Source organism: Hirundo rustica, chromosome 22, assembly GCF_015227805.2.
Source record: "Hirundo rustica isolate bHirRus1 chromosome 22, bHirRus1.pri.v3, whole genome shotgun sequence".
In the NCBI taxonomy this organism is placed as follows: domain Eukaryota; kingdom Metazoa; phylum Chordata; class Aves; order Passeriformes; family Hirundinidae; genus Hirundo; species Hirundo rustica.
The window spans coordinates 3,025,026-3,051,447 of record NC_053471.1 but is presented as its reverse complement, the minus strand read 5'-3'; the positions used below and the strand labels follow the sequence as shown (position 1 = coordinate 3,051,447).

The 26,422-nt window shown below is 39.6% G+C and overlaps 3 protein-coding genes across 3 annotated transcripts in view; 1 reads left to right on the top strand and 2 right to left on the bottom strand.

The window, feature by feature from the left end:
* DHRS3 (dehydrogenase/reductase 3) overlaps window positions 1-26,422 on the top strand; it is a 64,233-nt gene that overhangs the window by 3,000 nt on the left and 34,811 nt on the right. The window contains exons 2-3 of the mRNA XM_040084498.1: window positions 21,118-21,204; window positions 23,009-23,077. The gene's annotated coding sequence lies outside the window, so the exon portion shown is untranslated. The remainder of the gene's footprint in view (window positions 1-21,117; window positions 21,205-23,008; window positions 23,078-26,422) is intronic.
* Window positions 6,153-10,631, bottom strand: LOC120762445 (arylacetamide deacetylase-like 4; the record flags this gene model as incomplete). Its single annotated transcript, XM_040084868.2, has 4 exons — window positions 6,153-7,377; window positions 7,928-8,634; window positions 9,746-9,809; window positions 10,595-10,631. Coding segments are annotated over 4 exons (834 nt in total), but the record flags the coding sequence as incomplete, so codon positions are not given.
* On the bottom strand, window positions 18,899-25,407 carry LOC120762444 (arylacetamide deacetylase-like 4). The gene is made up of 4 exons (XM_040084867.1): window positions 25,237-25,407; window positions 21,126-21,342; window positions 20,333-20,396; window positions 18,899-19,670 (listed from the first exon to the last, which is right to left on the bottom strand). Exons 1-4 carry the CDS (start codon window positions 25,405-25,407, stop codon window positions 18,899-18,901), a joined length of 1,224 nt encoding a protein of 407 aa, XP_039940801.1.

Here is a 26,422-nt window from a genome sequence, read left to right as displayed (position 1 = left end):
TTATTATTCAGAGGGTCCCTGATTTGAAGATGGTCTTTTTGGTTTGTAGTGGATTCATTTTGGATGGACGTTCCTGTTACAATGTTAAATTTTAGTGATGTGGGGCTACTTGCATTTGTCATGAAAGCATATACACACTTCTCAGAGAAGAAAAATACTCAAATCCACACTTTTTAATAAACTCTGTCTCATAGGGGAATGCACTGACACATTCATGCTTTAATTTTTGTTTAAATAAAAGTACATTTGCTCAGTGTTTAAAATCAGTGCAAGCCTTAACGTACACAAAGGTCTCTCCAGACACTTGAGGGTATGTTTGTAGATTGAAGCCACTGTTGTTTCTGGTAAAAGCTTTTTAGTAATTAACCCTTAGAGTTTCATATTCACTGCAATTCTTGTTTGCAGTTCAGTGCATACATGTGTATTGGTGAGGGATTGGTAACAGTTGGTGGCAGTTGTTTGATGAAGTAATTTTTCTGGTTTGTGTTCTTCTTACTAGAATTCTGTTTTCTACACGAGTTACAATTTACAGCTCCCAAACATTTTGTACCTTGGCCTTTAAAGTGGAATTCCAGTCTGAAAACTCAATTAGTCTTTAGTTTCATTAGCATAGTATCTAAATTAAAGCAACACTGATTTGCACAACGTTGTCTTGTGAAGGTAAGGATGTGTGGGATGAAGCAACGTCAGAAATTTGTGCCAAGGTTTGTGAAATAGGGAGATCATTAGGGCCTTTTCTATGCTGAGATTGGCTGATTTGGAGCCTTTCCCTTCCACAGAGCACAATTTTAGGATATAAGTTGTTAAAATGTTAGACTGTGGAGAATTGAAGCCAAACCCAGATGCCCATGGCCAGTGCTCAGCTTGTGCTAAGCTTATCAGATGTTCTCCACAGGGCTCTGCAGCACAGCTGGGGCAGCCTAGTGGTGCTTGTGGTTATTAGTTCTAGAAATGTTTCCCTGTAGTGTGATACTATAGCACAGCCTGTGGGGATTGGGCTTTGTTTTGCCATATATTCCTGTTAGAACAGCCCAGTTTTACTAAGTGCTTATTTCTGATGTCTGTGCCATCAGTCACAGACATCAAAATATCATCAGTCAAAATATCATCAGTCAAAATAAATTTCCATATGGATATCAGCTCTGAATATTACATTTCAACATTCTTGATGGTTTCTTATATTTAAATCCTCAGAGGAGGCAATTTCTGTGCTTTCTAAAGAACCCTTAATCAAGAATAAAAAATTCCTAAAGGTACTTAGTACTTCAGTGTCAGTAAATGAAACTTTTAAAGGCAACCAAAGGCAATTAACACCTGCTATTTGTATGATCAGATTATGAAAGCCTTATACCAAAGAGCACATGTCTATCTGCTGTTAGCTCTATGAGCTCTTGCTGACACTGTTTGGACACAAGACTTCTCCTATTCAGTGAGTCAATAATTAATCAGCTTTAATCAAAACCAAAACACCTCACACATGCCACCTCTGTTTTGAAACCTTGATGGACCGGATAGAGTGGAAGGAAGATTTATTTGCTGTCTTTTTATTTAAAAATAATTTACAAAGGGACAGTTTGGGGGTTTTGTTCATTTGCTTTTTGTTGTTACACCCTGGCAGTTGTCTGCAGAATCTGTTGTACAGTCATGACAATCTGAACAAAAATCTTTCAGTTCTGCATTACAGCCTTTCTGTTCTTAAAGAAATGTTGGTGAATTAATATTTTAAAATAATATCCTAATGTTTTAATCTCTTAATATGTTACTCTTGGAGTATACTCAGCATGTGGACTTAGAGCATGTTCTACCACTGTGTTGTTTGCACCTCAGTCCTCCTTGTCCTGTTAACACTGTCCATATTTTTCCAGAATCAAGCAAATCCCATGGTCTGAGATCTGCTTGGTCCTTTTGGGGGTGCTTATATTGGCAAGTGTGTGATGATGCTTGGTGCCTTATATTCCATATATTTCAGCTATTTCCAGTCTGGCCAGCCATTCCTGTACCCACAGGATGGGCAGGAATATCTATGGTCACTGTCAGATTCTCAAGTTGTTGCCAAACAGTCAGAGAGGTTTTCAGTGGTTTTTTGGTTTTTGTTTTTTTTTCCCCAGTTACTTTTGAGGTGCTAAATTGTCAAAAGAATGTTTTATATCATTAGAATCCACTGCATGAACTGAGTACCTTGTATCTTTGCAAACAAAACGCTTTCTTCTCTATCTGGCAGTAGAGAGATAGTTCTTTAAATGGTGGATGTTTGATGTGTTTTGCTACAGCCATATTTTTGTTTTTCAGTAAATTCATCCCCAAACCCCAGCCTCCATGAAGTCTTTACCTATTGATGAGAACAGCCTTGTACTAACTAAAGGTTGATGAGATTCCACTAAACCACAGAAAATGAACACAGTCTGGAGTTTGACATTGTCATGAGAATTATGGGCCTCATGTGGTTCTTTATTGTTATAAAACAGCTACTCAGAGCTCACAAATTGATTCTTTATTCACTGAACTTTCTGTTGCTGGAGTTTAATATTGGCTAATGTAGCGCTTGATGAGTACAGAAATGACAATAGTTGGGTAAATTCTTCCCATTTTCTCATCAGCAAGCTTCCATTTATGCATTCTAAAATGCATTCTCTTCTTGATTTTTCAGCATATTTCTACTAGTTATAGTAATGATGGGAAGGGGGAGTACAATAATTATACCTACCCAAAGAAATGTGATCTTTTCAAGTTTTCCCAGGACTCAGTCATGTGGGTTTTCTAAAGCGTCTGTAGCTGTGGAATCACACATAGTTTTGTAGTCTGAGAATATGCAAAACTCATCAACTTCCCCTTAATTATTAGTGGAACAGGCAGGAGCTGACAAACCCAACACTACACAGGAGGGTCAGAGGAGTTGGTGCAAATGAATTCTGTGATGGTCACAAGTTATTGATTTTCTTGTGAAATCTTTCTCTAAAACATTGCAACACATTTCACTTGTGATTGCAGTCTGTTTCCACCACTGTTAACCTGGAGTCAGTTGACTATTGCAGAGCTACTCAGTGAAACACAGGAAATCCTATGACGAGTAACTAAAGCATGGTCAAGTAGTCAGCTGTGATGACTGAGGTATTGAGACCAGCAGATATAGCCAGGAAACAGAAAACAGGAGAAAATAACATATTACAAAGAAAATTTAAACCCAGAAATAATAGCTTCTGATAGAGTTCTTTATTTTTTTAATGTTCATTTCAAAATTAAACACTCTGGTAAATACAATTTCACTTGCTTTTTAAAATTAATCTTATTTTCTCTAAGTAATTTAGCAGAAGAGTTAGAACCTGTAGAGTAATTTAACTGACTTGGTTTTTATCATGCAGAGCATGGGAGGAACTTGCCGTACTTCAGTTCACATTTCTTGTTTTATGTAAACAACTGACTGAAAGCATCTCAGAGCTCTTCATACCTGCAAGCCTGAGTCTTCTGATCTGTGAGATGGATTTAATATGCCCTTCACAGTGACAATAAGAAGCTTTAAGAAATTACAGCTTAGTACATGCTCTACCATACCGGTTTTTAAAGCTGCTGTGTATTTGCTTCATCTGCCTCTGCATTTAGGCTGCCTCCTACCTACCTTTCAGTGTCCTCCCTTTTCATTATCTCCATCTCTCCACCCAAATAAGTAGCTACTTCCTGTATGCTTTGCTCTTGTGACAGAATGCCACCTTGCACTTAGTCTGGCATAAATCTTTATTTTAGCCTTTTCTTTCTTCCTTCTCTTCTTTGAAGTCTGTCCCTTCTAAATGACTCCTAGGCTAAACAGCTTAAACAGCTGCTAACAAATTCTGGAGTAAAAAGCTCTACTGTATTTAAAAAAAAAAAAAAAAAAGTTATGTATTAGTATTCAGTGATGGAAATTCAGATCTTGTGCAGTTCAGAGCAGGTACATTTTTGAAATGCGTATTCAACTGGAAGGTTTTGTAGAGTAGCATTGGGAAATGTGGATGGATTGTTGGGTGTCTGTCTCTGTTGCTGTGCAGTTCTGTTCATCAGAGTGAACGAATTCTGCTCCATACATATGGATTCCAAAAAGCTGCTCTGGAACATCCACTTGGGATTTCATGGCAGGTCATCACATCAAAATGAATCTTAATAAATCAGAAGTTGCTTGAATGTAAATATAACAACTTCAACTGCCCTTATTTTGCCATGGCCAGGTTTGTCTGAGTCTCAGTACTCCAAATATTCAGGTTAGCAGTGTGTGCACTCTTACGTGAATCAGTAAACACAGTGAATAACTGAGACAAGGAAGACAGCAATAAAAATAGGCAGAGTTTGCAGGATTATGCCTGAGCACCACAGAGAATGGGCATCGTAGGCAGAAAATAGTGTTAAGTGCTTTTAATAATAAATAACATTATTTATAAATAGTAGAGCTAGTAAATCTGGAATGTTTTCTAGTTGCCAGTTTATTTTAAAAACACTGGTGTGTGAGTTGTAACTAGTATGGTATAAAGAGGTGATGTGAAGACAACAATAATTGCAGCAGAGGATAATTGAAGTTGTAAACTTCTGTAATACACCACTCCAAGCTTGATTGGTTAGAGCAGGTAATCTAAACTTGTTATGGCTTAAAAAGTGCTCTGTTATTAAACAGACAGCTTCAGGCTATGAAGGCATAAGAACAGGTTCAGTAAAACATTGAAATCAAACCACAGTTTGACCTGTGGTTATGTGTTTGAGGTACTCACATTGTGTGCCGAGAGCACAAAGAGGTTTTCCAGGTTATTACAGACTCAGCTGGTGCAAACATCTGGTGATTGAACGATGCAGGGCAGTTTGCTTTCCCTTCCTTCATTTCCTTCAACATCTTCCTGTTACACAGAGCAACTCAAAAGAGTATCAAGCCCTCTCAGCTGCACTGAGCTTCCCAGCACCTCACTGATTTTCAGGTTTCGACAGTGTTCCTTCTGATCTGCTCCAGGATCCTTTTATTTGTGCTACAGTGCCCTTGGGCAAGCTCTAGAGACCAGCTAAAGAAATGTGGCTCGTGCCCAAATTCTCTGGGGTTAATACCTCTGCATGGAACAGCCTTGTGCACACCCTATTCCTGTCTGCAGGGCAGCATGGCTTGGGCTGTTGCTTCACTCAGGGTGCAAACTCTGGAGGGATTTGACACCTCAGGCACCTCACTTTCTTTCCCTTGTGGAAGGAATTAATTGTTTTTGTCAAGATGGAAGGAACTGCCCCAGCTAAGGAAACTTACTTGTCAACATTGTATTTTCCTAAGTTATTCATAGGCAAAATCTCGTCAATAGCCCAGGAGCTCTCTGGGTTTAAAAAAAAATAAAAATATGTAGTATCTTCATCATATGGTCTTTGGGGTGTAATACTCATGAGAGGTTTGACAGCTGTCAGCCTTTGTATTAGTCTGACTCGTATATTTTAGTGTCAGGAATGTATGTCTCTATCACTTTATGGACAAACTGCCATTGATGTCACCTGAGCATTTGTGGCACAGGTTGCAGCATTCAGGCAGCATTCAACAGTGTCAGTGGAAGTGTGTGCCTAGAATGCAGGAAAACACTGGAGAAGATTTTCTGGGCTTTATGCTTATTCACGTTGTATTCATTCAGAGACGCCATATGGAAAATCCCTATAAAATTTCCCCTTTTTCCTGACTAATGTGTGAGTGTAACTAAATGTAATTCATATTGTGCTAGCAGGCTTTCTTTGCTCATATGCTGAATGTAAATAGCCATGCAGAGCATTGCAGGAAAGCCCTTCCCTTGGTTGTAGGGTGTCATCTGTTGGATCATTTGTCTTACAGAACTGTCTGCAGCATCCTTGCTTTTGGTTATAGTTTAAATGAGCCAGTAGGGGGCAGAAAACACATGCAGTAATATCAGATACTAGAAAATTATAGAGCTAGAGATTTTCCTGACAAGAATGGTGGTAATTTTAGTGTGAGTGGTGTTCCAGGTGTTAATTTAACCAAAGGCAGTCAGAAGTTTTGACTGTCTGTAAAACTGCATCCTCACCCTGTTTTAGCTTCTTCATGGAAATGTATCCTGCCTCCAAGTAGAACTTACTGAAGAATTTAAAACAATAGAGTCTTATGACACGATGAGTTATTTTAATTCAGGATATAAGATTATAACAAAACCTGAAATAATTACACTGTTCTACAGTTACACATTCACCTCAGAATGGCGTAATTAAAACGTTTACTGACATTTCTGGAAAATACTTGAGTTCATTTCTGAGAAAAAAGCTTTACACTTTTGTTATGCCATTTTGGTTTGTATTGGTTTCTTTGATCATTCATCTCTTATTGTAAACAATTTTAGATTGACCTGAACTTTGATTTTTTTTTTTTTTTTTTAATTTTATTTTCTCAGTCATTCTCCTTTCCAAAGGCACTTGACACTGTCCCTCAAAGGAAGAGTCCTTCCTGCATCAGCCAGTGCAGGCCTACACTTTGTAAAGGAACTGATATTACTTTATATTCCCATGTATCTATTATCTGTATATAAAATGTATATGCATGGGTTTTTTAATAGATATTGTTTAATAGATATTGTCCTTAAACAATAGTTGTTATAACATCTGTAGTTCCAGGCCTGCCCTTTCCCTCTCTTCTCCTTCTCTTCCCCTTCTTTTATTTATGTTCACATTTTTCCTGCTACATTCAGTCTTCTTTAAGCCTGTCTCAAATTCAGCACTCACCATATACAGGCTTTCCTAAATCTTTGACCACACTCTTGTCTTGGTTTTGAAACACAGGTGTCTGCCAGGGAAAACTAGAGCCTCCCTTGGAATGGAAAATGTAAACCCCCTTCCCTCCAAATTAATTGTAATTTTGCAATTAGGGGCTTTCAGGCAAAGATATGGGAATAGGAGTAACAGTTCTTTACTAGGAATATTTAAAAAAGAAAATAGAAATGTAGTAGTACAAACAAACAAGCAAGGAAGCAAACAAAAATCCTGGAAAAACCCTGACACAGTCAGGGATATGACCTGGCACCCTGGTGATCAGGGTGTTGGAAGCAGTCCAGATAAATCCTCCTGGAGTAACAGATGTGGTTCTGTAGAGTAGAGATGGTCCTGTAGAAAATCCAGTGGTGATGAGATGGGTCCAGTCTTCCTCCGGGAATCCAGTGGAAAAACCAGATCCCTTGTGTCCTTCAGTCCCAGTTTTTGTCTAGCTAGGAACAGCTGGCTCCTCCCCCACTGTGTGGAGCATCTCCCAATGGGATGATGGAATGTGTCATGTCATTGGTGGACCCTAATGGCCCATTATCAGAAGATGTCCCCTGGAGGATGGAGGGGTGGTGACAGAGATAAGAAACACTGCCACACCTGGGTTTGATCAGGAGGCATCCATCCCCCTCTTCCCTGGAGTTACAAGAGAAGGAAAAAACATCTCCCAAAAAACAGCTTTCAACAGATGAAACAGAATGTACATTTTTAGGTTACATAACCCAAGACAACTCTTTATACACTGATCCTGTAGATTTACACCTTGTTACCTTCCCTAGCTTGTTTTCAAATGTGGTTTGTGTTCTAATAGTACCAGAACTTTACTGAACCAGACCACATTGTAAATCCCGTGCTATAAGGATGAGATCTTTAATGACTACAAGAGAAAACTGAAGAGCTGGTAGAGGAAAGAAATGTAAATTCACCTGATTTTGCCTCTCCTGAGTGAAAATTAAGCAAGGGTCATCATGCAATCAGCTTAGTGGGTAAAAAGAAGACAGTTGCAATGCAGAAATTTAGGTGATGATTTAAGGAAAGGAAAATTGAAGATTTTTAAAAATAAGTTGTGAGCAAAAAGAGAGAGGAATCAGGAAAAGAAAGCAAGAAATGTAATTTTACATCAGTCTTAGAAAATTTACTATCTTTTCCAGGCCTTTAGTTCCAGAGCGGAATCTTAGAAACCTACCAAAAAGCGCTAAGAACACTGTTCCATGGAATCCCTCTTGCAGATGGCACCACGTCACTTTTATACCATGGTCCTCTAATCGTTTCTTGTACAGCAGTCCATCGTCTCTAAGCACATCAAATTCACAGGTCAAAATGAAAGTCTCAGGAAGCTGAGCAATAACACTGTCTTCAGCCAACAGTGGTGAAAAAACAGGGTCAAACACGGACTCAGCTACTTCACAGATTTCTTTTGAGGGTAGATATGTTGGATTTGGTTTGTAACCTCTTGTTTTAAACTCTTGAGGGATGTAATCGGGACTCACCCATTTCTGATATTTCAGTCTCCGATCTTCTGAAACATGGCAGCCTTTAAATATGTCTTTGATGATGCCCAAGTCCACATTAACATACTTCAAGCCAAGAACAAGGGTTCGTTCCTTTAGCAAAATGGGTACTCCCCCATTCTGCTGATAAGAAGGCAAATTTAAGTCCACACACTGCAGAAAAGGATAAATTAGGATCTGTGCTCTCAGCTTTGGGAGATCTCTTCTGTTCACCAGTGCCTGGGCAACAGCAGCAGTGAGTGTCCCTCCACTGCTGTCTCCACAAACGACAACGCGGGAAGGGTCGACTCCATGGTCTTGTGCAGTCCTTAGAAAGTGGACGGCAGCAGTGAGACAGTCCTCAAACTGGGCTGGATATGGGTGCTCAGGAGCCAAACGATACCTAAATAGGAGTGAAAGTGTTTTAGCCATTCATTTAGTCCTTTCTAGTGAATGGGCCCGATGGAATCTTGTCATTCATTTATTTCTCTCAAAAGACAGGAAAATACTCTGCCATTATACTTGCAGCAATAGAATTGATCCAAATTAGTGCTTCTGATGTATTATTTGCTACTGTTCATGTTTGGGAGAGTCAGTGCACTGTTCTACAGTTCCAAAATACTTCTTTACATATCTTGTAAGTGACTGAAGGCACATGAGAGTTGTTTTGTTATTAGCTGGCAAGGCAGGTGTGTCACTCGGTTATCATTAATTCCAGTTAGAAAATGAAAATTTAACAACACATTGTTAGAGAATATGAGCATAGAAAATATGAGCATAGAAAAATCGGTAATGAAAATTTGAGAGTTTTCAGTGCTCTGGAAGCTGAATTCTTTCAACAGAATCACTGAGTTACTGGTTCTTCAACTATTTTAGGATATAAACAGCAATTAGTACAATTGTAATCAACTCTTTGCCCAAAGTTTTAGACATTGTTTCTTTTAAAAAAGCATTACAACTCACCAGAGAAATATTTTTAATGGTCATCTCAGGCTGACTGCAAGTTAAGTGTGGATTTCCTGCTTCCATTTCTTCATGGAAATGCATCATGACTGCAAGTGTAACTTACTGAAGAATTTAAGACAATAGAGTCAAGTCTATAGATTTCTTTTGAGGGTGGATATGTCAAACTTGGTTTGTAACCTCTTGTTTTAAATTCATGAGGTTCTTGTATTTTTCAGAATTTCTAAAATGTGTATTTGGTTCTGGGCAACTGTGCTTTCAAGAGAAACAGTTACACTTCAGGCTTTCAGCCTAAGGTGATTTGAATATGGCTCTATAAAACAAAAACATCCTCATGTCTTAGTGGTGGCTACAAATTATAAAATTACTGTAATGGATTTCATTTGGAAATAAACAGTTGGGGATTAGTTGACTAATTCCTCCCAAGAGAAATTAGTGCTGGTGAAAGGCACGGGATCATTAAGTACAGGTACTGCATATACTTTACTAGGAGCTTGAGTGCAGTAGAAGCTTGCACACGTAGGGTCAGTGTCTGGGCTGTGTCCACTTACCCAACACACACCACCACTGAATTGGTCTTCCTGCAGATATAGCGGCACTGTCTTTCATAGGCCCCTGTAAAACAGAACAGTTCACTGGAATTATAACTTGCTTTAAAAATAAATGGAATGAAAGTATTCTGAAATTCTTATCTTTCTTGTGTGGCTAATGCTACACAACATGTGCAACATGTGGTATGGTCTGATCTGGGCACTGCTCACCATTTCCTTACAGCTGTGAGAATCTTCTGGCCAGTAGGAAACCCAGAATTTAAGCCAATGCTTTGTTCTGGTCCCTTATTTGAAAAGTTACAGACAGCACCACTGCTGTCACTTTTAAAGTGATTTTGAAGGGGAGAAGTTGTTTAAAAAAAAAAAAAACAACAAAAAACCCCCTGCTAAATACACAAGATTTATTCTTGTGCATGAGGCACCATCTCTTCTCTTTCCCACAGAGATTCCAAATTGTGTTTTGTCCTTGTTTTTCCACTATAAAGACACACAGAATGAGACACACATACAAGCTTGCACACACTTGTGAACAAAAACTGGGCGCTTTAAATAAGAAATAAAACTCTAATGAGATTTTCAACTTTTCTCATAAGTATGAAGAGGAAGGAAGAAAATACTAAAAATGATCAGAGACTATTCTAGATACACAATCTATATAAAGACAATTTAACATGATGCCTATTGCATATAAGTAAATTGGTTTTGCCATCCTGAAATTATTATTTTTTTATTTATAACATTAAACTTACTAACTCTTGTAATTTAAGATATGCCATATCAGATCAGAAACTCTGTGGTGTGTGGTTCTGGAGTCTCCCTTGTCGCTAGAGGACACAAAGAGATACTTACAGAATCTCTTGACTCCAAGAAGAAGAAGAAGGCCGAAGAAAAGAACTTTATTGTTTACAAAGACCTCGCTTATATAGGTTCTGAACAATGACATGGGATTGGAGAACAAGGTTACCACCTCTCCATCCCACTGGCCAGACTAAAAGTCAATCAGTTGACTCTCATCAGAGAGGAATGTGGAAAACACAATTGTTTATAGTACAAACCAGTACAAACTCAGCTACTGAACTGTAAACGTCTCACAAAAGCTCACATAATATGGCAACACTCCCTCACTGGGGATATTCCAGAGCTGTCTGGACACAATCCTGTGCTCTGTGCTGTGGGATGGCCCTGCTGGAGGAGAGGGGTGGGAGCAGATTGCCCACTGTGGTCCCTTCCCTGACCCATTCTGGACGCTGCATGTAGTTATAGCTCATTTATATTACTTACGGATACTTCCAAGCCGGCCAACTCCTCCATGAAAATAAAGGATTCCCCTTCTTTGGCTATTGTTTGATGTTTTTGGCTGGTAAATTCTCACTTTAACCCTTTCAAACCTTAAGTCCTTGATAAGAAGACTGCTATCTTTTAATGGTGGTATTGTCTCCATTATAACCCTGAGGAGCTGGACCTCTGAGATGATACCTACTTTTTCCAAAAATGTTGCCTGGTGATAGAAGAAACCACAAATTAGTGCAAATTTCTATCTAACCTGGAGATTGATAATGAAAAATTTTAAACTCCGTGGTCAATTCAGTAGGAAAATAATCAAACTATTATAGTAGATAAAAGGTGTCAAATACTTCACCTTGTCAGGTGTTTCAGTAGCCATGTGCCTGAACAAAATAAGGAGAGAGTAGTTACAGTATTTTAAACTTTAGCTTTGGATGAAGAAACATAGCCAATACTTCTATTTCCCAAACTCACATTGTTTTTAAACTTCAAGGAAAAAAAAAATCCATAGCATCTACCACAGCTGTCCTCCTGACCAGGAATAGCTTTGAACCCTGGCTTGGTCTTCTCACAACTCACTGATTCTTACTTAAAAGCTCGGGCTAAGGTTCTTATGTCACTCTGAGCTTATCTACTTCATTCCATCTGCTTGGCTTTAAGCTGTTTCACTTGTAGCCTGCTCTAGTCTATTCCTGCTCAAGATGAAAAATATGAGGCAGTATCACTGCATTTGCACTATATTGGATTCAATTTTGCACTACCTCCACAGCAGACATCTCTAATGAGTAATTCAATTTGTTGTGCTGCTGTTATTCATGCCTGTGCATTTCAAGGAGAATTATACATATAAAGGTCTGCACTACATAGATCTTAAAAACCTGCCCTTGTAGTTTTCATCTCATATTTCATAGACCTCATGTGGCTCAGTAATGTGATCCTGTTAAATTTGGTGTAGGTATCCCATTTTAGGCTATCTGAAGAGCTGATCCCATACACAGGAAGGATTGTCTTAGGGAAAAGTTACAGTCGCATATCATTTCCTGCTATAGAACTCCTGGTCCATGTCCGTGGGAAAACAACTTTACTTATTTGTTCTTCAATTTCCCTCTGGTACTTTATTTCCTCACACTAGTACTTTTGCAACAGTAAAGGTCAAACCTGCAATTAGCTATATCTGTATGGAATATGGAGAACATCTTTGTCTTGAAAATGCTAAAAGGACTCCTAGGAGACCTTATCAACCACAGTGTTTGGTGTTGCCTTTTGTCCCAGCTGAACACTGGATATATTTGTAAACTTTAATTTTCCTTGCAGTTTTGACTTCATGGATTGTCACCTCTTGAAAGAATTTGGCATAAGTAGTTTGCCCAACAGCCATAGCAGAGTTGCTACATGACTTGAACTCCACTTGCATTTAAATTTTGGGTTAGCCTTTCATTAATGTCCTTATCTCTCTGCTCTTTTCAGGCAGTGTGTGACAGTGTTTGTGCCTGGCCTCTCACTGGCCAGCAGAAAGGATACAAAATGGATACATAAATCACCACTAAATTTCTAAATCCTGCAGTTTCACTTTTAACAAATGAATTACACAAAAATAAAACTTTGATGGAAAAAGAGTAATTACACAGTGTTTAGAAAATATGGATGTTTATATACTGTGTAATACTTGTAAGAAAATGAACTTTGACTTCAATTCCTCTCCTATTTTACTGGTTTGTTGTCAAAGCAGAGTTGAGGCCCGGGTGTGGCACCAGAGACATGGTGAGTCACCTTTTTGGGAGCTCACTGACTTCAAACAAAATTTAGTAAGCAATGGCGCAGGGAAAGAAAGGAAGGATTAGCAACATTAGAACATAGAATTGAAGTGAAATGTAATGCATAAGCCGAAGAGACTGAATAGGGTTTTTTCATAATTTAAACAACTAAAAGAAGCTTAGTTTAGGTATCACAGAAGGGGTTTTAAAATGACTGAGGCAACAGTTAATTCAGGACAGGATGTTTGATGAAACAGAAAGACAAGTGCATGTCATGTTTTAGTTTTGAAAAGAAACAAGGATGAAAAGTGAGGAAGGATCAAAAATGTGCCAAAACAATGACACAGAAAGTCACTTTAGATATTATGTGTACTGTCTCAAAAAAGAAAATTGTTCAGGCATATTGAAAGGCAAATGATGATGAATGTGGCAGCTGTCTTCAGATGGCTCAGGAGGAGAGTGACAGGGTTGCAGGAGAGAGCTGAGATCACAAACATCATTTAGCTGCTCACTCTGTACAAGCACAGCGTTACACAGAGCAGAAATTCCACATACTTAGGGCAAATCACCTTCTAAGCCTTCCAGCACTGCCTTGAGGCAGCAGGCATGAAAAGCTAAAACACAGGCCATCAGAAAAAAACCTGGGAATTGCACAGTCTGCCCAATTTTATCTTTCAAAAATATTGCCTTTGGTGCTGTATAGCAAACAGGGGAGTCTGTTATGTGCAGCACAGCTGAAGGAATCTGCTTCCATCACCTAATCAGTCCAGTTGCATATTTGCAATTTATTTAAACATTGATTCTAAAAAACATCACCAAACCATTAACCCTCTAGCAGAAACAGAATTAAAAACGTCAGCTTGAATTAAGTTTTACTTACCAGACCAAGACAAAAGTTCATGGAGTAATGAAGAGCATAAAGCTTTTGGCGCTCACTGATTCCATGAGGAATTTCTGCTTTGGGGTGTTCGTAATAAAAAGCAATTGCCACAATACCAGTCAAAACTGCAAGAAAAATGGCCAGGAGAAGTTCCATCTTGCTGTGTTGGTAGGAGCCCAAGAAGAAACAAGCTGTGGCCTCCTCCCACTTTTTCAGACTTTTGGATTTCTGAAGGTAAAAGCACAGGATTAGCTGTTCTCGTCATAGCTCATAATCCAGCTTTTAAAAATGCCGATAGGACGCTGAAGACATGTGGTAACTCAACCATACAATTAGACAGTAACAATTAATTGTGGGAGAGGCTTGCATAAGTGGTTTTCACATTTGCACGCACAAGGCTGTGCCCATCACAGCAGAACCATGACTTGATGGATCATTGTAGTGTCAGTTTACAAGAAGACAAAAACTTGTTCTGTCTCTCTGTTTTTTGAATACAGGCAAGCCTTTATTATTTGTGAGTTCCCACACCGTATTTCTTGGTAATTATCTTCCAAGGTGCTTAGATTCTTGCTTTGTTGTGCCTCCATGCCTTACTTTTTCAGACTTTTCTTGAAATCAAGGCTCAGTGTCACAAACATGTTTTATCACCTGTGATGGCAGATTTTGGATGCTGCTGCCATTGCACCTTTGAGTCCAGTGGAGCCAGAGGCAGCTGCAGCCTGGTCTGAAAGCTGTTCTAGCCTCATCCTACTCAATGGCTCTCCTCTTGCACCAGCTGCTGTGTTTCCTTGTATTTTGTTTGTTTTTTTATCTACCTCTTGGTTGAGCCTGGCAGTGCTGCAGTCTCTGTCTTCCAGGAAGATATTATGTACAGATGTCATTGCAGGTAGAAATACGATTCCAACTGATGAAAACTAGACTTCAACTTCATGGTTTCAGGGCTAGTAGCACTGACTAGACATCAGCAGCCTACTTGTAAAGGTTTTGACTTCTTTTCTTCTCTGCCAAGGTCAGGATGAATAATACTCAGGAAATACCAAGCTTGAGTTCGGACTTGGAATGTTCATTATGTGTTATCTATATTCAGTATTTACAGGCTCACACACAGTGAGTTCTTAGAAAATGAAGGTAAAATGGAGCGCTTCTAACTCTTCCCAAGGTTATTTAAGTGATAATCCCCCAGTAACGAGGTGACACCTATATTATTTATACTTTTGACCCAATAATGACCATCCAAGGCCTGCAATGCGGACTTTTTCACCCAATTACAGAAAACCACCCAAACCCATGAAGAAGAAGGAAGAAGAAGGTGAAGAAGAAGGACTTAGACAACACCCCAAATCCTCCATCTTGACTCACATGTACCACTATACACCAAAACCCCAAATTCTAAGTTTCCAGGATTCCAACACCCACTCTTCACTCACTCACCTAGTGAGCTTTAGGATCTTCCTCTGGAGCTAACATATTTTTCCATACGCAAATAATTAGTGATAAGATTTAAACTGAAGCAAAAAAATTATGTAAAGCACAGTTCATGTGATGTCGCCTTTGAGAACAGCGTGTTTTTAGCAGTCTGCTCAAAATGTGAAGGTAACAGATTCTCTTTCTGAAAAATCACAGTGTGGGTAAAATAAGTGTGTAAATTTTTTTCTTAAATAATAATAAGGGATGAGCTGACCTTGAATTGTATCATAAAATGAAACTAAAGACAGAGAACCCCAGGGTTTCAGTATGCATAGTCGTGGACTATGACCATAAGAAATGGCTCAGGCTTGATACCTGACTTCAGAAACTGTTCAGAGTAAGCAGGATGGAGCTTCATTTTTGAGTCTGGTGTTACACTTTCTAAAAAGCAGCTGATTCCATGTTCTGCTCTCTTTGCCCAAACTGTTTCTTCATTTTATCAAACAAATCTTTGTGGATTTTCATTTCCCAATGTCCCTGTGCCTCTCCCTCCCTTGCCAGAAGGTTATTCATATGCCAAGTGTAAAATCAGATTCCTTTTTGTTTATCCTTCTGGATAATGGCATTTGATGCCCATGTCGATAAGGGATTTTGGTGAAAGGCACATTGCCTAGGGATTGGGACACTCTTGGGAAATAGCAGTGGTGAATTAATCAGGACAAAGGTGCACAGAGGGTTCAGCTTTCTTACAGACAAGAACATTGGGAAACAGTGTTGAATGAAACGCCATTGCAGCTCCCTTCTTCAGTTTAATAGTGAAAGTAATTAATTGGCATATACTAAACTCTGCTGTCCCAGTGGGTGAAGTGTGGTCTAAGTACACCTACCAGATTTGGCCCCTCTGGGGACCTAAGAAGGCTCTTGACACCTGTGACAGATCCTTTGTACTGCAGTTCTTAGCACCTATTGTCCTTCTGTGTTGATCTTTTTGGTGCCAGTTCACCAGCCGCTGGTAGCTCTTGGACTCATTTGGGCACATCGACAAAGTCTGGACATCACAGTGCCCCCAGGAGCTCCACACAAAGACTGGATGCTGGAAACAAACTAGTTGGTTTCTGAAGTAATAATGTGTTTTTTCTCTTTGAGCACTGCAGGTACAGAGTAGTACTTACTGCTTTGTAAGCTTAGTCTCATCAATTCACAAGCTTGAGGCCCAGGATGCAGAAAACCATTCCCTAAATAATCTTTAAAATAAATGCTCTCTCTAGCTTCTGATAATTGTTTGACCTTCTCTCTGCTCCTGTGAGATAGTGCAGGGGATAGACCAGGCCAAAGCCCTATTTTTCTCCTACACCAGGGACTCCCTTTCTTATTAATTTCCAGTGAAAAGCTTCATGTCTGGACCTGAAACCTTGTCATTCCTTGTTCTTTTCCTGTGATATGGATGCACATACAAGGGGAAAGACCGAGCCAGGTCTTTACATCTCTACAGATGTAAAACATTCCCTGCCTCTGGATCATGGTGCTGATTAGCTGGCAACAGAACTCTGTAACTGGAAGAGGAAGCCTGTACTGGGATACTGGGAAACATTCCAGAGAAAAGTGCTGCATGACCCAAGGAGCTCCTTTTGGGTTCTGCAGAGCATGAGAGCCATCTGGTGCTGGAAGCCTGAACTTGAACGGGAGCTGGGCTTGTCAGTCCTCACTCTCTGGCTACAAAATTCCTTGAGGAATGACTTTGGTGTCCATAATTCTGTAGGCAGCATTGACTCTCATGTTTTGTACTTGATTTTTTAAAAAATCTGTACTTTAAAATGCCATGCTTTGGGGACTATTAGAATGTCTTCAAACATTCTATCTTAGCAATGCAAGGCACATAGCAAATCTGTAATTAATTAAATTAATTAAAATAAAGTACAGGAAGTTCCATGGAGACAGACAGATCATGTGATTTCTTAAAGTTTAGAAAATCTGGGAGTCATGATTAAACAAAGAATACATTATTTCAGCACTTGATGTTCTCTCCTTACCCATCTGCACTCAGTGGTTATAGCCCACCATTAAAACTTGTGTTCAAGAGAATTAATAATGCTGCTGACATATTATAAAGCTAAATTCGTTATTATTTTAAGTAAATTAAAGACCAATGGATAAAGAACCATGGAAAAAAATCTCAGGAATAGATCAGTGTCAAATTTGGACATTGAGCCATGAGTCAATTTCAGAGACCGATGAAAGAGAAAAAACAAGTATTGGGTAGCTGAACTGACAAGGAGTATAATGCTGCACTAAACTGTGTGTAAAATAGCATGAGATCGTTTGTGACCATCTCATAACTTACAAAATACAAGGTGGAATTGTACAGACCTCCTTAGTTCTGGCACTTGCCAAACTTCTCCAGCTTCTCCAATATCATTCAACTTTTTGCATCGTTTTTATAGCAGATACAGACTCTGCTGGCCCAGCTTCAGCTACCAACGTGTGGGATGGTAACCCAACCTTTGTCTTCGTAACCAAGGCAGATCCTGAAGTCCTCAAAGAGTAAAACATTTGGAACTATCACATTATTTACCCCTGGAAGCATTTCTTTGCTTGAAGAGCAAATTGCTATGCCTGCAACAGGAAAAATGAAACAAACTCTCTGTTGTGTCAACAGAGCATGAAGAAATGTAATTTCATTTTGCTGAGAGGGACTGGAGAATGAGAACCCTCAAGTAGTGACTTGTTGCAGAGATGTGAACCAGTTCACCTGTCACCAGCATTCATTAACATGGTGACAACATGGAACATTCAGCCCATTGTCTTCTTCCTACTCACAGTTTGTCTGGCAGAGAGTGGACACGTATTAACCTCTTTCCACAGTCATGTGTGCATGGATGTTACAAAGGCGAGGTGGTTGCACAACAGTTAAACATTTTACAATTCCTAGGCGTTGCATGCCCAGCTATTTTGCTATGCAATGGCAATTATCTTTGGCATCTGTGTTTAGCAAGAGTGGACCTCTCCTAATAAACAATGTAACAATTACAGCAAGATAACTATTGAGCTCAGATTTTTCTTTGGCTTTGGATATCCACAGAAATTATTTGGCAGGTTCCATGCTATTTACATCCTTTCTCTCCAAAAGCCAGGTAAGCTGAATATAATCAAATGCTGCTCAGAAAGGAACTTATAGAATATAATATAGAGGATATTCAGTTACTTTTGAGCAGTTCTCCCTCACTTCCTCTCTGTTGCAATCTCTGGTACCTCCTGGTACCCATCTCGTACAGCGTGTGCGCTGTACCAACCTACCTGACCCCATTTCCCTTTAAAATCAGGTTGGTAAGTATGACAAATTCCTTCCTTCAGAATTTAAACATAAATGCAAAACTATTGCTTGTCTGTACAGACACTGTGATAGTGATCACTACTCATTCCTGAAGTAGGGAAGGATTCTGCACTCTCCAGAGGTATTGCCCTGCTGGTTTTGGGGGCACTGCGTAGGCATGCAAGTGCATAGGGCTAATTACTCACACATTGTATGTGTTTTTTACTTACACATTTAGAATGTTTTTTGTTATGATGAGTTTTTATTCTTTAACATATGAAGAGAACAAAAATTCTTATAATGCCAGAAGAGAGCACCAAAGCAAGCTTACAAAAAACCTCCAAACATCACATTCCTAAGTAATAGCAAGTAAAAGTCAGAATTCAGCAGACCATGCTAATATCATAAGTTCTTGCCTTGATTCTAATGGACTAGTAAAGCTAGTAAATAGTTAATTGAATAATTTAATTCAATCACACTCTTTCTAAATACTAGGGCACTGTATGCAAGAAAATTCTTTAATAGCCTTTTATAAAGTCTACAGCATGTTTCATCATTGTACTTGATGATGGGAAAGAGAAAATACCATATCCAAAAAATCCCAGTGCACTGTGAAAGCCTTTTTCCACGTGGTGCCAGGTCACGTGTACGTTGTTGTCCTCTAAGCGTTTCTTGTACAAGAGCCCTTCATCCCTGAGCACATCGTGCTCACAGGTGACAATACAGGTGTCAGGGAGGCCACAGATAACAGCATCCTCTGCCAGCAGCGGTGAGAACCAGGGCTCAAACATTTCTTGCACTTCTTCATGGACTTGAGGTAAAAACAAAGCGGGGAGTGGGGGTTTATAGCCCAGCTTAAACACATCTGGAATAAGATCTGGATTTATCCATTTCCTATATTTCAAATTTATATTCTCAGGAACATGAGAACCAGCCAGAATTGGTTCCTTCAGGGAGCAATCCTTATTCAGGTATTTGAGAATAAAATGGACTGTGCGCTCCCGGGTCAGGAAGCCAACGGCAGCGTTTTTCTGGTGAGATGGCAGATTGAAGTTCAGTGCCTGGAGAAATGGATAGATCAGCACCTGGGCACGGAGCTTTGGGATATCTGTCCTCTGCCCTAGCACTTGGCAAACACTGGCAGTGAATGTGCCCCCTACACTGTCCCCACAAACAATAATCCGAGCGGGATCCACCCCGTAGGTCTCTGCGGTCTTCAGGAAGTGCTCGGTAGCAGTGAGACATTCCAGAGTCTGGGCTGGATACTTGTGCTCAGGGGCTAAATGATACCTGAGAGGTAGAAAAGGCAGCTGGTGTTACACATTGAGTGTCTCATCTGAAATACATGCCATGCAAAAACCCCCTCAAACCAAAATTAATTACATCATTAATTATATCTGGTTTAAAGTTTTTACATGCTGAAGCAAGCCAGAACAATTTTTCCTCCCTTTCCTTCTCAAAACCAATTCCTCCCAATTGAATAAAATCCCTTAATAATAAAATTTTCATGGAAGGATTTATTAGAAATTAAGGTTTCTTTATACTATCACATATTTTCCATAATTAAAATATCTTTATAGGAAGCAGTGGTCATGCTGGTTTTAAAAAAGACTACATTTTAGACTCATTATTTACTCTTTAAAAGTCACCCCAGATGATTTTAAATATTCTCCTCAAATATTAAAATCTGATATTTGGCTTATAACTTCTTATTATCAAACAAAGGTAATGATTTCTGTGGTGCTAGTGATGTACAATGAACAAACCCATAACTCTAAGCCTCCATGGCACACATTTGCTCCTACATAACAGCAGTGTGGGGAAGACAGCATTAGAGTTCAGTTTCTTATATTCAACAAAATGTAATTTCAGGGGCGTGTGGGAAGCGGGGGGAAAGCAGCAGAGTTCTCTAATTCTGGGATTAGCACTGGCTGGATCTGGATCTCACTTACCCAACAGACACAACCACTGAATCAGATTTTCTGGCTATGTACCGGCATATTCTTTCATAACTGCCTGAAGAACAAATGTTGTTGATGTAATTAACATCTTAGAAAACTTCCAGTCAATATTGTCCCTTATGTTTTTATGACATATTACCACAATAGCTTGTCGGTCCCTTGCCTATATAGTGAATACCCCAATTTTCTTTAGGATAAACATAATCTAGGCTTTTGGTCATCAGGACTTGCTGTGTAGTTCATACATTTAGAGAGATCATTGATCTGTGTGGAAAAGAAGGAATTATCATGATTATTACTACTAGAGAATGGGCAGTGGTTTTAAACTGAGAGAGGATAAAATTTGTTTGCATGTAAGGAACACTTTTATTATGAGGGTGGTGAGGCCCTGGCACAGGTTGCCCAGAGAAGCTGTGGCTGTCCCATGCCTCAGAGTGTCCAAGGACAGGTTTGACAGGGCTTGGAGCAACCTGGGATAGTGGAAGGTGTCCCTGCCCATGGTAGGGAGTGGAAGCAGATTGTATTTGAGGTCACTTCCACCCAAACCCTTTTATGATTCTAATGGTTCTACGAGAAAGAGCGCTATATCCTATAAAAAATAATCTAAATACTAAATAAGTGCAGATTAGACAGTTAAAAAAATTAAAAAGAAGCACTAAGTGCTTTCTATCTCCAGTCTATCCGACTAAGCTTCCGTCACTTTTTTGTCAGGAGTTTTTAAAACCAGGCAGTTAACAAAGCTAAATAGTCATAAATAAATAAATTTTCTCTTTCAGTTCCTTACTGATGCTTCCAAAAATGCCACATCCTCCATGGATGAAGACGACTCCTCTCCGTTTGCTTGCAGATGGTCTTCTTGGGAGGTAAATCCTTATGGGTACCCCATCAAAATGCAGATCCTTAATGGAGAGCTGGGAATCCCAGCATGCTGGGAGACCATCCGTGATCAGCCTGATAAGTGTGTGCTCCTTCATCATACACAAGTGGTTTAAGATCTTTGCCTAGATAGACAGAGCAGGAAAAATGAGAAATTACTATAGGGAATACAAATCTTCCCACTTTTGTAAAGGCCTTTTTCCTACACTGTCTTTAGCATAATTGGGTTGGTTATTTGCTAGTTTTTAGGATTCTCACAAATTCCCATAGGATTCCCTGTCTTTGGGATTTCTGTTAAGAACATGAAAATTTACATCTTCATGATTGTGGGAAGAATGTTGTAATACTTGTTCCATTAAATGTCTTGTATAAATACCTTCTAGTTCCTGTGATCTGGATTTACCACAAGTAACAACAGGCATTTGCTCAGGTGTGGAAGCTGGGAGGCCTGAGGCTCCTTTCCTAATGAGTGAATAGAAAGAGGCATTTCTTGGGGATGGTTCCAATTCTGGGAATGTTAAATCATGCTCTGGAGGTGTCTGTTCATCTCCACGATAAAATCTACTTCAGATGCCTCACTTAAAATATTTAAGGTTAGGAGAGAAGAAAATGTCCCTCTCATGACAGGATTATCATACTGGGGGAAAAAAACACAGGCCGGGCTTTGGGCAAGACTGGGTGACTTAACGGTGTCAGGTCATCTCCCTGCCATGGGGTCAGTGAGAACAAGCTGCAAGAAAATCCTTGTGTCTCTAATCATGACTGAGGGGCTGCTGGCTCAAGTGAGAACTGATGAAAATGGTTCTGAATCTTATCTCCTCCTCCATTAGTGAAACCACTGCCTTTTTCAAGATCTCACGGCTATTCATAAATGACACCATAGTCAGTTTTTACATTTAGTCAGAGAAAAAACCAAATATTCTGAAAACAGAAGGTTTGTTAAATGGACTTATCCAAGGCTAGTCAACTGCTGATAATTGAGATAGTCTAAAGATCACACTGAAATCCTCCTTTGAACACATGTTGTAATGGATGTATTTTCTGCTAGAACAACATTTCCCTTCCTATTACATGGTGACTTAAATGCCCTTCTGGACTACTGCAATTCATTCTTCTGGAATGATGACAGTCATCACAAGCCAGTTGTAAATTGCATTGTTGTTCTTTTCTAAGCCACAGGAGTCTTTGTATCAATTCCTTACAAACTGAAGACCAGCTCTGCTTGTGTAAATTGTTTTTTCAACCTATATCACAGATTCCTTCTTCCTAGTAATCTACAGCAGTCTGCAATAAACAAGTTGGGTGAGGAGTAATAAAAGAAATCATCGTGAGCCATGGAAGAGGGAGGAAATCAGTTAGAAACAAAGATGGGAATCCAGAGGTGATCTGGAGCATTTTCATAACACTCTGCCACCAATGCCAGCAGTGCTTGGGGTAGTTTAAGAGACAAATGGCCACAGTTCTTGCCTTGCATTTGAAAAAGCACATTTTAAGGTGTCATGGCAAAGGGGAAAGCTACTGTTAGACGCAGTGCAATGGTGGCAGAAACCACAGGGTTAATCTAATCTTCTCCAAACAGCAATTCTCAAAGCTCTCATGACTCTTAAGTCAGTCCTTCTGTCAGAGTTGTGGTTTTGGAATGCTTGAACTTGGCAGAATTGCCATTTAATCTCATTTGAATTTTCTAACATCCTTGAGGTTATTTAGGGCTTTCAGATGACAGTAGTATATATGATAAACTTGGTGTCAGAGCATCCTGTATAAATATCCTCTTTCCTTGCCTTATCTTAGGAGTTCCTGACGTCACAGAGGCATCTCCAAATTCAGGGGAAACAGTCATGAAGGAGAAGAGGGAATTTGGTATGTACTGTTGAGAAACTTCTTAATCAATAATTAGGAAATACTTCAGAACCTATAGCAACACATTCAAAACCTCAAAGGTTTGACTATTTCTAGACAGATGTGGTCAGTGTTGGTAGGTGAAATGTATTACATAAACCAGGTTCTAAAATGTGCACATGCGTATGAAAAAGATCACGTCAGCTTTTCTTGTGAAACACAGTCTTTGAAAAACTGTTTGCTGGAACACCTAAATCCTGGCACAAACTGGCTTTATATGTGGAAGATCATACGGAGACCAGATTTTTACTTTAAAATAATTACAAAAACACATACCAAAAGCAGCAAAAGCCACTCAATTTGAGCTTCGTGGACATGAGGACTACATCAGACAGTCTTTCTGTCAGTCACTCTGAAGTGTGCTTTCCCAACCACAGTAATTATCATCAAAGCTTCATATCAGTGCAATATGCACAGTTAGTCTGAGTACAGATCTGTCTGAATTTGAAACAAAAGCCAGGAAGCTTCCTCTCATCTCTTCCATTTGACATGGTCACTGATCTCTTCATGACAGGGGATGTGGACAGATGCAGCAAGAGCATCACTCGTGAACCTTCTGGTTGAAGGTACACACTTACTGGTGCTGCAGCTTTCTAAGACATTGCAAGTAAGGTACAAGAAAAGAGGTAAAGGTTGTCCTGTATTGTGGAAAAAGAGGTTTTTACAGGAGCATACAGTACAGGCACGTCACTGGCACAGTGGTGGCACAGCTTGGTGGCGCAGGAAGAGCAGCATTCATCAGGATGAGCAGGATAAATTAATTGTCACATGTGTCATACAAAAAGCATTATGCACTTAACAAGAAACCTGTGAAGTCCTTACTGTGAGAGCTGCTCCTCTGAGCAAAAAAATAAACCAGAAATTCACCCAGAGTACCAGCAGATGCCTAAAGGCTTTTGAAAGAAAAATAGGTGAGTGGATTCAATGCACAGCAAGTGGTGAAATGTATTTCTAAAACTGTTCAGAAATAAGATGCTGAACTTTAGGTAACACATTATCAGTGAAGACAGTGTATGCTGTTATTCCCTAACACTCACTTAGAAGCTGTGAAAATGGGTTAAAAGTATCACCTGAAAGAATCTCTTCACCCACCAAGTAGGGAAATCAGAGAATTTAGTAACATTGTCCTGTTGTAATATTAGTGTCATATTAAGTTTATATATAACATAAGACAAAGAGCAGTGTGAGATATGCAAGGACAGCAGCCTCGTCTTTCATGGCAGACAAGGCAGAAAAGTGCCACTGGAGAATCAGGGACAACCATTTGGTGAATGCTGCTGTGCGAGTTCAAGCAATTCACCTAAGTCTTTAATACATTGTAATGGCCCAAATCACCTCTCAGGATGTGGCCCCAGTTCCTGTGTTCTTTCTGTATAACTGGGGTTTAGAGGGTTGAGGTGAGCTTCATACAAACATCAAAGGAATCACTCTGATTTTCCTGCAGGCTTTCTTTTGACATGTTACGTGCCAGATATGACAGGGCTTAGGCTGCTCCTATATACTCCTGTTGCCTACTTTGAAAGCTTTTTGGGTGCAAGCTGTTCCTTTCTGTGATGGCAAAGCCCACAGCACAGTGAGTCTGGCTTACAGGTACTTAGATAATTAGTGATAACAGGCCTAAACCTGCTTCGGCAGGAGGTTGAATGAGATGACTTCTGGAGGTGTCTTCCAACCTACCTGATGCTATGATATTTAACTAGGACTCTGTAATTCAGTCACTGCAGAATAAGAACAGAAACAAGGGTAAGAAAATTACTGCAAATAGCTCAGAATTTAGGAAATTGCCTTACATAAATCAGAGTGCATTTAGACATAGAAATTTGGGTGGTTAATATTCCAGGTAAATTATATCCACAGTCCTCCTGTCATTCACAGGACCAGTAATTTCATTACAGAAATAGACAATTGCAGCATAAGAATGGATATCTCAGTATTAAAAGAACTCACCTCATCCTGGCAGCTTTATATATGGTAACAGAAACCAAATCGACCTTTGGCCTTTAAATCTGTGTTACTCTGTCCTTCCCATCACACGTAGTTGCGGTATTTAGATGCTTATCTTCATACTCAAATGTTTCCTTTTTTGAAAATCCCAGTATCCCAGAGCTTGATAAACTCACCAGAACTTCCATCAGAGTGTACATATGGAGATAAAGGCGGAGCTTTGCTGGCTGGTCAACATCAGGAGGAATCTCTCCCTTGAAGAAATTATGATCAGTTGCAATTAAAACCAGCAATACAAAAGCAACTAAAATTCCTGCTATTAAAACCAGAATATAATAGGACTCCATTGTTCTTTGGTGGGAATAATTAGACACTGTTTGATGTGATTCTGTCAGTATTTATATCCTCCAGACTAATTCCACAGAGAAGTCATTTGCATACCAAGTTCCCCCTGCCCTTCTCCTTCAGGCAGGGCTGACACGTGCTGCAAACATCCGGCTGTGACAACTGCACTTGGCATGATTCAAGCTCATACTCAGCAGTCACTTCCAGGAAACACCATCCTTTTGTATATTCCAAATTTGCAAATGGGCTTTATTTTTTTATCTGCTTTATGGGTCTGAAAAGCTGTCTGGGATGTCTTGCAAGTGTACCAGTGAGTGTCTAAGAGCCTGTGGAAGAGTGGCCCTGCTGGACTCCAGTCTCCATGGTCAGGAATTGTAGTGGTTCTGCTCTTGGAATAGGTCTGAAGGATGATTCCAAGTCTTTTTGCTTCGTGCTGATCTTAACCCCTGCTCACTTGCAGAGGCAGACAGCTGGCCAGAACAGTTAGAACAGGCATTCTGAACTCAGTCTCAAGGAATTTTGCTTTTGGGTGTCCACATAGATCAGTTATTTGCCAGCCTGGGTGTGAAGCAAGGGGCTCTGGGCTCACCAATGGTGCAGTGATAACACAGGGAAACTTCTTGACTTAGAAAATTTTGGCCCTAACCCTCTGTGCTGATTCTTTCTAAAGAAAAGATTCTGATATCTTTACAACTCTGTATTTTGCTGTGTTTTCCAAGACAACTCTGTGTTATCCATGGTTGTAATTCAGGTGTGATCAGAGCATATGGTATCCAAATGCTTGCACCAAAGGAGGTGATGACAGTGCAGGAATGAGTCACCAAGTGTAACTCTGTGTATTTCTGTCCACCTTGTGACTGGACAAAACTTGTTTGGGTAACATTAAAAAGCAAGCAAGCATTAGCTCAGCTTGACATAAGCAATACAACCTGTGCTTATCCTCTGAACACTGAAGCATTTCTTTATCCCCACTAATCTCCCCAATACTCCATTTAAAAACCCTTATAAAAGCTTGTA

Excerpts from the sequence above, each read along its gene's own strand:
- LOC120762444 (XM_040084867.1), bottom strand. The coding sequence starts at position 25,407 with ATGGAGTCCTATTATATTCTGGTTTTAATAGCAGGAATTTTAGTTGCT. Across the intron at positions 21,343-25,236 it reads ACACTCTGATGGAAGTTCTG|GCAAAGATCTTAAACCACTT; the intron begins GTGAGTTTATCA and ends CTGTCTATCTAG. Across the intron at positions 19,671-20,332 it reads TCAGTGGTTGTGTCTGTTGG|GTATCATTTAGCCCCTGAGC; the intron begins GTAAGTGAGATC and ends TCTACCTCTCAG.